At 35.4% G+C, this 14,118-nt stretch overlaps 1 protein-coding gene across 1 annotated transcript; it reads right to left on the minus strand.

The window, feature by feature from the left end:
• Positions 1–8,434: 8,434 nt before the first annotated feature.
• Positions 8,435–12,650, minus strand: LOC140863339 (polyamine oxidase 2-like). The gene is made up of 10 exons (XM_073266701.1): positions 12,204–12,650; positions 11,358–11,473; positions 11,192–11,280; positions 10,976–11,089; positions 10,693–10,780; positions 10,434–10,519; positions 10,245–10,347; positions 9,988–10,085; positions 9,480–9,909; positions 8,435–9,079 (listed from the first exon to the last, which is right to left on the minus strand). Exons 1-10 carry the CDS (start codon positions 12,241–12,243, stop codon positions 8,771–8,773), a joined length of 1,473 nt encoding a protein of 490 aa, XP_073122802.1. The 5' UTR covers positions 12,244–12,650; the 3' UTR covers positions 8,435–8,770.
• Between the last annotated feature and the right edge of the window lie 1,468 nt (positions 12,651–14,118).

The following is a 14,118-nucleotide window of genomic DNA, read 5'->3' on the forward strand; positions in this document are numbered from 1 at the left end:
CACGCATCTCTACCCCTTAAGTATGTGGCAGACGAGTTGCATGTACTACATCCGACGAAAGTTCAGTTAGAGACCAACTTTTCATACATGGAGAGACCGCTCATGATTATTTATGGAAAATACAAGGTGCTTCAGAACAAGCGCATTCCCTATTCACGGTTTAGTGGCAGCATCGAGTCACTGAGGAAACGAATTGGGAGTTAGAGAGCTGTATGTGTTCTGAGCATCCAGAGTTGTTTTGATTGTACTTTCATTTGGGTAGTTCAATTGTATCTATAAACTGCAGTATTGTAATAAAGCTTGTTTTCAGTGACTTTCGATTATTTATCCAAGTTTGGATTTCGAGGATGAAATATCTTAAGTTGTGGAGAATATAGTAGCTAGATTTCCTAATTAAGTTAATTAATTGCCTAAACATGTTTAATTGGTCAAAAAATGATTAAGGGATCCTCATTTGGGTTCATAGAGTTGAGAATCGGTTTAAGGATTATCAAAAATGGTCCAAAGAGCCCCAAGTAGTTGGATAGTTTGGAAGCTTCGAAGAGCAGTTCGGAAGCACCGAACTGGTTTCGATGACAATGTTGAAATTTGAATGTATCGAGCAGTTAGGAGGTTCCAAACTATCGATCGGAATGTTCGATCTTCTTTGGATCAGAAAGTATGGGTTTTCTGATTGGTGATTTGACTCGAGTGAATTCGGAAGCTCCGAACACAAATTCAGAAGGTCCGAAATCTACAAGCACATTGAGTTGTACAATCACAAGATACCCATTCGGTGGATAGAATTCGAAAGAACCGAATGCACATTTGGAAGCTCCGAACAAGAGATCAGAAGTTCCGATCGATACCTATAAATAAGAGCTCAAGACACACATTTCAATTGCCAATTTCCCTCCTCCCTCTCTTTTTCTAGTATAGTTTTAAGGGATTCTAGGCGTCGATTTAAGGGTCGGGTGATAAAAAAGCACTACGGGGATCAGAGCGGAGTTGTGCCTAGAGTTTGGGGTCATCGCCATCAAAAGGCTGCCAACGAACGCAGATATAATTCTTGACTTTGATTAAATTCTGGGAGTAGCTATTAGTCTAGCTAGTTAAGGCTTCTAGTACGCAAGGAGTGATATGGTGATTACTTGCTTATAGGCTTGAACTTGAGAACCCGAGTTGCTAGGTTGCTTGAGTAGAGGTATGAACGCACTATCCGAGATATCCTGGTTGAGTATGCATGTTCTATGTTTTCACGGTTATATGACATGTCTTATGTGAATATATTATGTCATGATTATTAAGTTGTATACATTATCATATTGAGCATGTACCTTGATATAACCCGTAGTGGGGTTCGCTCAACCCCGAGTTCTTGAGTGCATGGTTGGACCCTTTGGTGTGGGATTAGGTCACCAATATCCACAGTTTTATTTATGGTGTGTGAGCCACCTCCTGATGTGAAGGCCTAGTGTGCTACAAACCTGGAACCTCTTGACTGAGCAGAGTTTTATTGTGATAGGTTTTCGGTACCCGTTCATTTGCATTAGCATTCATAGCATGTGTATACTCATACTTTCATACTAGGAGTTCTTATCGCTCATGTCCTTGTTTTTGTCTTGGACACCCCATTCCACGAGGTAGGGCTTAGGTTGGACGAACCAGGAGGTAGTGGTCACTGAGGTTGTAGCAGTTCCGTGGGTCGTGTTTGTTTTTAGTATTAGGTTTCTGTTGAGGGTATTTTCAGTATAGATTTTGATGGGGTTGTATAAACTGTGTTTTATCGTTGGATTAAGGGTAGGTTGTATTCTGTCGGTTGGTTTGTTGTAAGGCTTGATTTCAGCTATTTTTAACTGTGTTTTAATACTTAACTGCACTCTTAAGAATGTTTATTAGGTGATCCCGGAGCAGGTCACTATCGACAATATAAAATTGGAACAATAACTAAAAACCCAAAACATTATTCATACTACCCAATTGAATAAAACAGAAATTCAGAAATACCCTTAAACTAATACCAACGGTAACCTTCGCTCTCAAGCTTTAGTCATTGACTGATCACAAATAAAAATCCTAAGCAACCTACAAACTGCCCCCGTCGAATGCGGTGTCCGAGATAAAAGTAGGGATGTGAGCGACACTCACCCATTATGTAATGTATCATTATACAAACCTATATGTACATGCATATGATGTGTACTGGATATATGGATCAACAAGGAAAATCATGCTCAGACAACTAGGCGCCATGAGTGAATAGTACCATCTAGGTCTCAAATTTACTGGGTAGCTCACAAACTCGTTTAGATCATTGTAACACTAGTCTCCGTCATCACGGTGTCTCCCGGTGTCCGACCACAACGAAATACAGAGCTGAGCGATCCTACTAGAATGACTATATCGAATGAGATACGGCTCAAGTGATGCATGCACATACATCATATGAACAACCGTAATACATGCATATCATGAAAGATAAAATGCAACAAATAAGAATGCATACTCATCTGGATAACTCATTGGCCTAGGTGTACAAGAGTCTAAATTTCAGGCCTACAAGTCAAAATAACACCAAATCACTATAGCTTACCTAAAATTTTTAACCAGTCTAATAGATACTACCAACAAATTTTAGGCATCCACGTCTATACCTTCATCCTTAGTGAGCCAACTGATGTCTAGAGCTCACAACTTGAGAACAACTATGCTAAAAGTCCAGTAGTCTCCGGGTAAAGCCCGACTCTCGATAATATGAGTAGAAACACTCAAATATGACTAAATGGCTTATAAACCACTAAATTTGCACTCAGAAATGAAATCCTCGCGCCAATATATAGGCGGAGTTTGGATGATCAGATCCTGCATGTCTCGACATGTCTCTGGAAACCTGTCCTCGGACGCTCTGATCTTAACTTTGGACGGCCCGATCGTCTTCGGACAATCCGATCTTGCCACATCACACCCACCATGATACCTGGTTCCTGCTGAGTTTGAACGGTCCGAATTGGTTTGCGTCCTTCCGAATTGTTCAGGCCCCCGGGACTCCCCAGACCATTTTTGTACATTTCAAATAAGTTTTATCACTTTAAACATGTTCTGCCATTTTAAACATGTAAAATAGAACTCGAGTCACTACATTCTCCCCCTCTTAAGAGATTTCATTCTTGAAATCAAATTTGTGGTAAAACAAATCAACAGAAAACTGAGAAAATGTTTCTTTATTATAACTGAAATTACCAACACTCCAAAACGAAGATAGTTGAACACTAATAGAAATAATACGCAAAAATGAAATCATTAAGCTAAGAACATATACTAGTAAAAATATTTAGTTCACTACTTTATTACAATCCCAAGATAGCAAACCAAATACAAATACACACTTAAGCATCAAAGTGTTTTTCAAAGTCTTCCCTAACATCCTCTTCCATCCCAACCTTTGTCTGATGTTCTTCTTGAAGTGCATTCAACTTCTCGGCAAGGTGCTATCTCTCTCACAGTGATCAAACTTCAATTTCTTATTTCCAGATACATGTGTCTCTGCAGAACCTATAGACGAAGAAGACCCTGACTTCGTAAAATACTGACCCTTTGGTCCCAAAGATCTCATAATCCTACTAGTATGCAAAGTCCTCCTTGCAATGTTATTCTTAGCTTGCCTACACCGATTCACTAAACCCTCATAGGAAGACAAAATTATCACACATAGACACTCGATCAATAATACCTTAATTCGACCCTGAAGAAAATGGTCATACTTAATTATCGAACAGTCATTGATATGGGGACAAAATGACAATAAGTCGATGAATTTCTACTGGTACTCATCGATAGTCTTAATAAAATTTCAAGTTTTTTGCTAAAAAAAGAATGGAAAAATGGTCAACCATAAGTTGATCCCATTAAGCATCATACACATTTAGATGATGTTTGGCTGATCTTATAAGTTATAAAAATTTATTTGGTAAAAATTTTTCCAAACAACTTACAAGACGTTTTTAAAAAAGTAAGAGTGACCTCAATTTATAAAAAAATATCTTATTCTAACATTCTATCTCTCCAAAATATCTTTTCATAAATATTCATCATAGCTTCCACCCATTAAATATTAATTTAAAAATTTTCAAATAACATAAAATTTTTCTAATTAAAATATAAAATAGTTTTATTTTTTTTAATAAATGTTCATTCTAAAACTATTTTCGTATATGTATAACTTGTTACATTATCTTCATAATATTATACTCTTTTTGGTAATTTTGATAATAAAAAAGATCTTATAATACCAACATATTAACATCTTTAATTCGTTTAAAATATGCTTATCCAAACGCTTTAACAGCTTATTTTTAAAATAAGTCATGATAGCTTATAAGATCCTAAAACAGCTTTTAGGTTCTAGTAGCTTATAAACTATTTTTAATAAACTTAGCCAAACACTCTCTTAATCACGATTTTTTATTTCAATTTAAATTTAATTAGTGGACCCAAAATCAAGTGGCAAGCTTGAATGCCAAAGCGCAAACATCAAGGGTCCATTAAGTTAAATGAATTGTGGCAATTTACGAAATTGTGCAAAATTTGTATCACGAATAATGATCTTGTAAAGATGGGGGAACTACTAGAAGTAATCAGAAGTTGGAATAAAACCAAATAAAGAAAATCAGAAAAGGCTCTACACAACTCATCCTCAATGTTAAGACCGAAAAAAGTTAGGTAGACGTGGTAACTTTTCTCCAGCTAGATATTTCCCTTCCACCGTGGCTTCGTAACTGATCCGGTCTCCTGCACACAATAATTAGCTCATGAATGGGCGGTGAAAGAGTTTTTTGATGTGGTCACTCTGATGCAAAAGTCAATATAGAACTTATGAGAGAAGAAAAACTCTTTGAGAGATATATAGCTTATGGGAGAGGAAAAACCCTATTAAAGAATATGCAGTAAAGTGCAATACTTTATTGTGAATATGTAAAAGGTAAACAACCCTTGGTATTTATATACAAACCCTCGAAGGTGTCCTCCAGTTGCAGATATTTGCTTCCAATTTGAATCCATGTCTATCTCTATCCGAAGTTCTTTTCTTATCTAAAGATATTACAATATCTTGATAATAATTTAACAAATTTGATTCCATATCAATCTCTATTCTCCACATCTCTATCTCCTTGAACTCGGTCATCATCCCTTAGATCTCGAGCCTTCTAATCATTCCCCAAACACCTTGACTCCTCTAGTCACTATCTTACTAACTACCTAGACCGTGACCCCAACTACTCTCCTGCCACTACAACTAATCCAACCCACTACCTTCGTATATAGTTTGAGTCCTCGGGCCCTCGGCCCCTTCCCTGGGTCCCGGGTACTAAACCCTTTCCTCGAATCCTCGGTCCTCGGCCCCATCCCCGAGTCCCGAGTCCTCGACCCCTTCCTCCGGTCCTCGAGTCCTCGGCCCTTCCCCGCGTCTTCGGGTCCTTTGACCATCCCTAAGTCCTCGGCCCCTTCCCCTGGTCCTCGGTCCTCAACCTTGATTATGCTTCCTCGTCATCTCTTACCGAGTTCAGGACTTAGAATATCATCGGGATCAATCAACAATCATGGAAAAATCTCTATGCAATTTTTTCATTTAAGCTTAATTTTTTTGCTTAATTACAATTTATTATATAGCGTTCCTTCATTTTAGTCATATTTTTCTTCAACTTTTATGTTATTTTTCATCTGTAAAAATGTTGAATCTAGTTCATCGTATCATAATTAATGACACCCGGGTGAAATCCCGGGTTATCACCAAACCAGAGTGGTTAGAGAGAGCCCGGGGAAAGAGCTTATTAATCATGTGGCCACGATCTCGGCTCTCGGATAGAGAGCCCGAGTATTGCGTAAAAGATTGGATAAAGAGGTATGAGTCTTTTCCTTATAATGCGCGTTGTAATCATGAATAGGTATGGGCCCACATCGTACAATCATTAATTCTCTTCAGGAACTTTCTATAAATATCAAGCCCCCGGGTCTGATTGAGGTATGTTCTCTTACGTTCAGCTACATCTTCATATTTACAGACTCAATTTCTCAAATTATTAAGCCCACTCCAAAAATCTTAACCTGACTTAAGTATCGGAGTGGAGACGCCGGAGAACCCTCCGGCGCCCCCACTGACGAGTTTTTCTTGTTTCTTGGTGCGTAGGCTTTGTCTTCTGAGGAACGAGGAAACTTGATGATTTATTACCCGGGGTCATACCCACCCCCAGAAACCCATTTTATGATAATCGCATCAATTAATTTTGTTGTTGTTTATGAAATCTTCTTCTAGTCCTTTTATCTTTCATAAATTAGTTTTCTTAAGTTTTGTTGGTTAACTGAGAGAATTAGAGCTAACATCCAATTCGGGATTCATCTCACTTGTTTTTAAAAGTCGAATTTCATATATTCAGCGATTAAAATTCATCTTGGTACACAAACTATTGATAAAATATCAAATTAGAACATGAACTATTGAAAATAGTTTAATATACACGATCCAACTAGAAAGTCAATTTTATCCTTTATACAATTGTTTAATTACAATTATTTTTAGTTAATTAAACTAAAATCACATTTTAGTTTTAAAAATAATTTTTATTGATTAAAAGTGTAAAAATAAATTTATATTTATTTAAAAATTATATAAGATATAAGAATCTTAATATTTGTATAATAGATATATTTTTTACTCACTAATAAAATATTTATTCAAATATAATATATTTTGATAATATTAATTAATATATAATAATATGGTATTTTTTCTATCTCTAACAAATCATTATTCTTTTTTAGGAAATAAATAGATATAGAAATATTTCTAATAAAATTATACTCAATAAATTAATCATATAAACGACTAAATATATTTAATATACCCTTGTCAAAAAAATATATTTAATATATCGATAAAATATAATAAATTAAATATTTATTTATTTATGTTAAATTCATGCATGAGTAAAAAAATATAAACTTACAAATTCTTAAATCAAGTGAAGAAATTTTATATCATTATAATCACGTAAATCGAGATAATGAGATTTGTTTTTTCATTATCTTAAACTTTAATGTTGAAATTCAACATTTTCAAATTTTCAACAGAACAATACCGGATTCCGAAGAACTAAAATGGTGACTATTTTTGTTTCATAGTCTAAAAACGATATCAACAAGTCCGGTGATATATATTCAATAAATTATAATGTTTGTTGTTGTATAATTTGAGTTGACAAATATTTATCATTATATAATTTGAAATAAATATAATATATTTAAAATTAATCAATAAAAAAATCTTGAAAATAAAATTATGTACCTAATCAAATTTTAATAATAATGAGACTTAATAGCAATTTAGATAATGGGTAAACTTTAGATAATGGGTAAACTTGACTTTTTATTATGATCATGTACGAATTAAGTCATTTACAATAATTCATATATCAATTTGATATTTTATCAATAATTTGCATATCAAAATGAATATTACTCCATATTTGGCTTGTCTCAAAGCTGGAAAAAAATCACCGCTTGGAGCCGTCTCCAAAATAATCAAACATGTGATGGACGAAAAATATACTCCTCCAAACCGGAGGTATGATGATTCGAATCACAATAATGGAAAACAAGTGGTCTACCAAATTTTTGCTATGACTAACACTAACGTACAACTAGAGATGCATGAAGATGTAGGGATGAAGTGTTGTATATATGCTGAATTCAGGAATTAATGCCCCGGGGGAAGTATATTCTCCACACCCGTTGAGGCAAAGTTCCCATCTTGGATTTTGATATTGTATCCAATGTAATTCAGAAATTGTATGACGCAGGTGTATGGTAATGAACAAGCCAGAATTGGATTTGAAACACAATAGGTCAAATCAGAATGTAAATTTTTTTATTTTTTTTGTTTAAAAGTTGGATTTCGTTGGGGCTTGTTAAGATTCAATCCCTACTTAAACAAGTGTATCCTCCGTTAAACTTGTGCTCTTTATCCTTTTAATTTTCACAATTTTTTTCACAAGCAAACATAGTTTTCATCGAGGGAAAGTTCCTCTCTATATTCAAATTCGACCCCATTTCGATCATTAAATCATGGCACACTTTTTGTCCCGAATTCGTATTATCATATTTGGATATTCGTCCATAATTTTCACAATAGTTGATGATTTCCACGAAGGACCAATATTTTTTGTAACATAGATGCGCACTGACGTCTTTTCTCCATATCCAGTTCGATTTATCCCTAAACTTTTGTAGATAAATGGGAACCACTTTTGCAAAAACTTATAGCAAGGACGAGAGGCTCCAATGAGCAAAATATTTGGGTGAAACCAAATTTATCTCAACAACACATACTTGCAAATCACAACCAAGATGCACCAAGCCACATAAATTCTTCAAAACACTAAAGTAAAAATGGAATAATTCAGAATTTCAAAGCCAAATGCTAAGATATAAATCAGCATAAGGGAAATGCCTTCAACACGAACACTTAGACAAAAAGACTTTCCAATATTCATCAAACCTTAGCAAGTGCAGTCCATCATACATGTCTTTGCTAACATAGATAAACACTTATTGATTGTCTTTCATGGGAATACAGGGATTTTCATAATAATGAACCATTTAGGTACTTACCAAATATCACTTGTTTTTCATTCTTCTGAACGTGCAAATTAATGAAGCCCAACATATGAACTGCTCTGACGATTTATCATGAGATATTTCAATTTTCATAACCACTGATGGAGCACTGCAGTGAAACTTACATACGAGAGATCAAGAGTGGGACTGAAATGGGAACATCCTCACCCATGACTGGCTGGAACAGGTCCAACTCTCCATATCGCTCCAGGACGCGCATTCTGCAGTCCTGAGCAGCCATTAGACCAGTGGAGTATGCACCATGGACAGATCCAGGATAATCCATGCTTGTAGCTTCCCCAGCGAAAAACAAGTTATCGACAGGGATCCGTAGCAGCTCATACAGTTCGTGGGGTTTCCCGACTTTATCATAGCTGTAGGATCCTAGTGAATTTCTGTCTGTGCCCCAGTGTGACACAAGGTACTGGATCTGCAAAAGCTCATGGAAAAAGTGATTTGAGTGCAATGAAATTTTTTATGCTCAAATATTTCACGTACTATACTTACATTAACTATTCTATGCCAGTAATCTACTATTCTGCACCAATAATTTATGGAGTTGAGATAAAGATTTTAAAATACCCATCAAGTTCTATCGAAGAAAAGAAGTTCATGGTGCTGTAGAGTCACATAGACCAGTAATACCCCCCACCCCCACCCACCCAACAGATGAATTGCCATTTGGATGTGTTGGCCAGGAGGTTGTGCCCATACAGCCCTACACATCTCCTAATTCGTGCTTCTTATCCATTCGTATACATTTTCTGTATCATATAAATAACAGGGCAATTCACAGCAGCATTAATATAGAAACAGAAATAGTGAATTACCGGCTCTGAAGCATTTGGAAGGATTCTTTTGAGTTGCATGAAAGCAAAATTAGCTGCTGCCTCATCAGACATTTTCCCAATGTCATGGGCAAGTTGCCCTGCAGGCATATACACAAGAACTGAATGACCAGTGGCCTTGTGCAAATTAAGAAAATAGCTGCAGCTGTATGAAGTCTCGGAAACAACTCCCAAAAACTCTACATTTGGCCAAAAGACATCTCCAAAATGCAAAGCTATCTTGTTCTCGATCCCAACTCCAAGGTCATTAATGGCTGCCTCCTTCCACTCAGGTAATCTTGGCTCAAATGTGATGCAATTTGATTTTAGAACGCCAAGAGGAATAGCTATAACAGCCGCATCTGCTACAAATGTTCTTCCATTTTCCACAGTAACTTTCACTCCACTATGACGTCGAGCTATTTTTGTCACTCTAAAAGTGATCAGGAAACCAAATTAAACGTGATTTTCATCAAAGAGGGTTAAATGAAAGGAATAATCATTCACTTACCTGTGGCCTAAGCGGATGTCAAGACCTAGGGCAAGCGAATTAATCACCGGAAGATAACCCCTGACCATTAGCCCATGCCCACCAGGAAGCAACTCTTCCTGTAAAAAAATAGTAGAACATTTGAAAATCTGGAACACTAGTAAAGTATTTGAGTTACCATATTCTTCAACTACTGGTTGCGATCATGAACTTGACAGGAATATTTTTTATGTATAAAAAGCCCAAAAGATGGTTACTGAGATAAAAGAGGGAATAACCTTGTCCCAGCCTTTAAGTGATATTGTATCAATATCTGCAGCAAACCAGCCTTCCATTCTGCATAGGTACCATTGCAACACCTTATGACCAAGCCCCTCCAACCTGTAATACAGATAAACTCTTTAATGATTTTAGTGGGATAGAGGTAGCGAAAAATGAATTTACAAAGAATTTTACAAATTTAGAACCTTAAATCTGGTCTTCTATTGAAAACAATTGAGATGGCACGTTTCATAGATATATCCTTGCTGAATTCTTGCCTTACTAGATCCGTCTGCAGAGAGAGAAAAATTCAGAATTTTTTTCGTTAAAATATCAGAAATTTAACAAGTTAAAAAATCTATCTGAAACTGACAGTAAAATGATCTGACATATTGTTAATCCACAAAAAAATAGTACGAATTTTCTGAGTCTCATGAAGCATGAGAGGGAGTAGAATATACATGCCTCTTTCAGTATGCTCTCAAATATTTCGCCAACCTTTGATACTAACTCTTGGGGTACTTGATTTCCGTCCATATCAAAAAGAGCATAACTGAAAATACAAAGTCATCAGATATACTTGATGTGAGACCAAGATTATTATTTTATTATTATTTTTTAATTTACAAAAGTTTACATCATTTAGAACATCTTCATTCTTTTTAACTAAAACAAGCAAAGGATCATGATTGTTGTCATTGTTTCTTCCAATGTACAAGAAGTCTGTTAAATTGAGTGAAAGAAAAACCTTTCCAAATCATGGTCATACAAAACTGAATTGTCCCCACTTGTACGGTAGAGTGGTAATCCCAGTCTAGCAATAACCGATGCCAATGGGTTCTCTTTGCAAACACCATGTAACCTGAAAACGAAAATAAAACTGTGAAAAAGAGAGTTGAGAGGAGCATCTAAATTTTCCAGCAAAAATGATAAGATGCGTCTCTCCATGAAGAAACTAAATTACCATGATGCACCCAAGTCAATAGGGAAACCAAATGAATGATCTGTGTGCACCCGACCACCAATTCTATCACGCGATTCAAGCAAGGTAACCTGCAAACATAGTTTTGTCAATATCAATAACCTGAATCATGTATGCCGGACTTAAAATAGAAATGTCTACTAAATACCTGAAATGAAGCATCGTGAAGAGCTCGTGCAGCTGCAATGCCAGCAATGCCAGCACCTATGACGATAACAGACGGCGAGTTTGAAGTCCTCTTCTCAAAGGTTGAATAGCAAGGAGCTAAAAAAGATATCAGCTCAAGTAAATGATCGTTTAAATAGCTAAAGCATATTCATACTTTAACTCAAAAAAGCTATACGAATTTTTCATTTCAACGAAATACAAAAGACGGAATTGCAGAACAAGGGGAGGTGATCCCTGTTCTATCATCCACCTAATCTTGCCCATACTTCACAATTGAAATATAAGAGTCTCCGCAAATCCCCTTTTTACTTCAATTTGACAAATTGCATAATTATATCATGTATAGCGTTCTCACAAACATGATAAGTAAACTTGTCTTTTGCACTCTATGAAAAATTTGAAACGCATGAATTTCTCTCAACATCTGATTTAGTTTTGGTCTTTGTATGAAGTGAATGTGGAAGTATGAAAACAAAAGTAATTGTCTCTTTGAATGGATTAAACACCTGAGAAACATTTTAAAGGGTGAAAATGCGGCGTCCCACTGGGAAAAGAGGACATTTATTACCATGAACTATATTAGAAATAATCAAGTAGACTTTTTCAAAACCACTTATTAAACACTTTAAAATAATAGCAAAAACCGTCCTTAGTATGTCATGTATAAAAATATATGCAAATCAGTTCAAAACGAAATTTATTGATGGCAGGTAAACCAGCTCAAAGGAGAAGAAAAACTCAAAAGCCCCAAATAAATCTAAATTAACACTAAAAGAGACTTAAAAAAAATTACCGTAACAGTAGTAATAAAGAAAAATAATATCACCTCTGTTCAACTGGCCATTATTCTGTTTCCGTGACTCCATGGATCAAACGAAGATCAGCGGCGATCAGTTCAATAGGGCAATCAATTGCTCAAATTAAGCCCGATAAATCTCGATAAACGATTAGATAATAATCTTAACAACAGAATGAATAATAAAAAAGAATCGATCTTAACGTAACAGAGAATGAAGATGATGAAATTGTTGGAATTTGAAAAAACACCCAACTTCACCAACCCGCTCATACGTCTTCTAAACCAAACCCACTATCGATCAATCAAACAACAGCGAAAATATGATAAGAAACTAAATTACAAAACCCCGATCGAACGGATTTCAGGAATGCAGGATGAACAATCACTGTTGCTGAAGAACAGTGGGGAGAGATCAAAAAGTAAAATTACCCGAGAAAGGAGATATTTTTCCAGTTCTCTTTGGTGGGATATTGGAGCAATTTAGGTTTTATTTATAGAGATTGAAAGATACGAAATGGTTGAATTTGGGGATTATTTTATTTATTTATTTATTTATTTATTTATTATTATTCTAATTTTTTAGAATAAAATATTCAAAAGCACCGACACCTTGGATTTTGATCATGTGCAGGAAATTTTGGCAGCCTCGTGGAACGGACACGAAAAATATTTTTTTGGAATTATTGTGTCATAAGATAATGTTTTGATAAGATACTGCTTCGATTGTACTCATGTGGGCTCAGTTTATGTTGACAGACCCGCGCATAGACTGAGCCTTGAGGGAGCAGTCTATGATACCCCATTCGGACAATATTTGGATGGGGATCCAACTATCCGGATCATACGGGAGATCAAATGATTTGATTTTCCGGGTGATCCGAGCCGTTGATGCTAGAAGATCGGGCATTGTCCTTCTGTTAGCATAAACTGAACCATGAGGGAGCAGTCTATGCTACACCACCCGGGTGGAGATCCAACGGTCCGGATCACCCGAGAGATCAAATGATTTGATCTCCCAGGTGATCCGGGCCGTTGATGCTGGTAGATCAGCAGTTTCCTTCTGTCAGCATAGAATGAGCCATGAGGGAGCAGTCTATGCTGCTGCCCGGGTGGGGATCAACGGCTCGGATCACCCAGGAAATCAAATCATTTGATCTCCCGGGTGATCCGGGCCGTTAGATCTCCACCCGTGCACTGTCCGGGTGGGATAGCATAGATTGCTCCCTCATGTGATCTCTAATCTTATCGAATTAATGAAAAAAATGTATTTTATGTAAAAAAAACTATTACTTTTTAGATTGTATCTCTCGTGAGATCATCTCACGGGTTTATATTCGTAATATGGGTCGATCAAGTCTATATCTACAATCAAAGTAATATTTTTAACATAAAAAATCAGATTAAATACGATATTCATCTCACAAAATTGACTCGTGAGACTGTCTCATACAATTTTTTTGTGTACTTTTTTTATTGCAAATATGGATCGGATCGACACATTTCAAATAATATAAGTGTGTGAGACCGTTTTATCATAAACCTACTTATGTATATACATGATGTGTTGTTCCATAAAGAATAAATTATTTTTTAAAAAAATTAAATAAAATTTCTTAATTTTTAAAATTCAAATGGTAGAAAGAGAAAAATAAAATATAAAAGAAATTGTTATCATAATTACATCGTAATTCTATATAGTTATCTTAAGGTGTTCTTGTATTATATATATATATATATATATATATATATATATATATATAATAAATGATATACGCAAGCACATACACATAAAAACTTTTATGAGACATTTTTACCGGAAATTTTATAACATAAATATCTAACTCCATTCATAAAAAATTATTTTTTATGTCAAAAATATTAATTTAACATTTTATTGATTTTATTCTCCTACAATGACTTTTATTAGTTTATATATATATAA

The sequence above is a fragment of the Henckelia pumila genome, chromosome 4, assembly GCF_033568475.1.
Source record: "Henckelia pumila isolate YLH828 chromosome 4, ASM3356847v2, whole genome shotgun sequence".
Classification (NCBI taxonomy): Eukaryota; Viridiplantae; Streptophyta; class Magnoliopsida; order Lamiales; family Gesneriaceae; genus Henckelia; species Henckelia pumila.

Bases quoted from the DNA above. Each gene is read 5' to 3' on its own strand.
- LOC140863339 (XM_073266701.1), bottom strand. From the start codon at position 12,243: ATGGAGTCACGGAAACAGAATAATGGCCAGTTGAACAGAG. The intron at 10,781-10,975 runs GTTTTTCTTTCA...TTGTATTTTCAG, and splicing joins TATGACCATGATTTGGAAAG to TTATGCTCTTTTTGATATGG. The intron at 10,348-10,433 runs GTTCTAAATTTG...TCTGTATTACAG, and splicing joins AATAGAAGACCAGATTTAAG to GTTGGAGGGGCTTGGTCATA.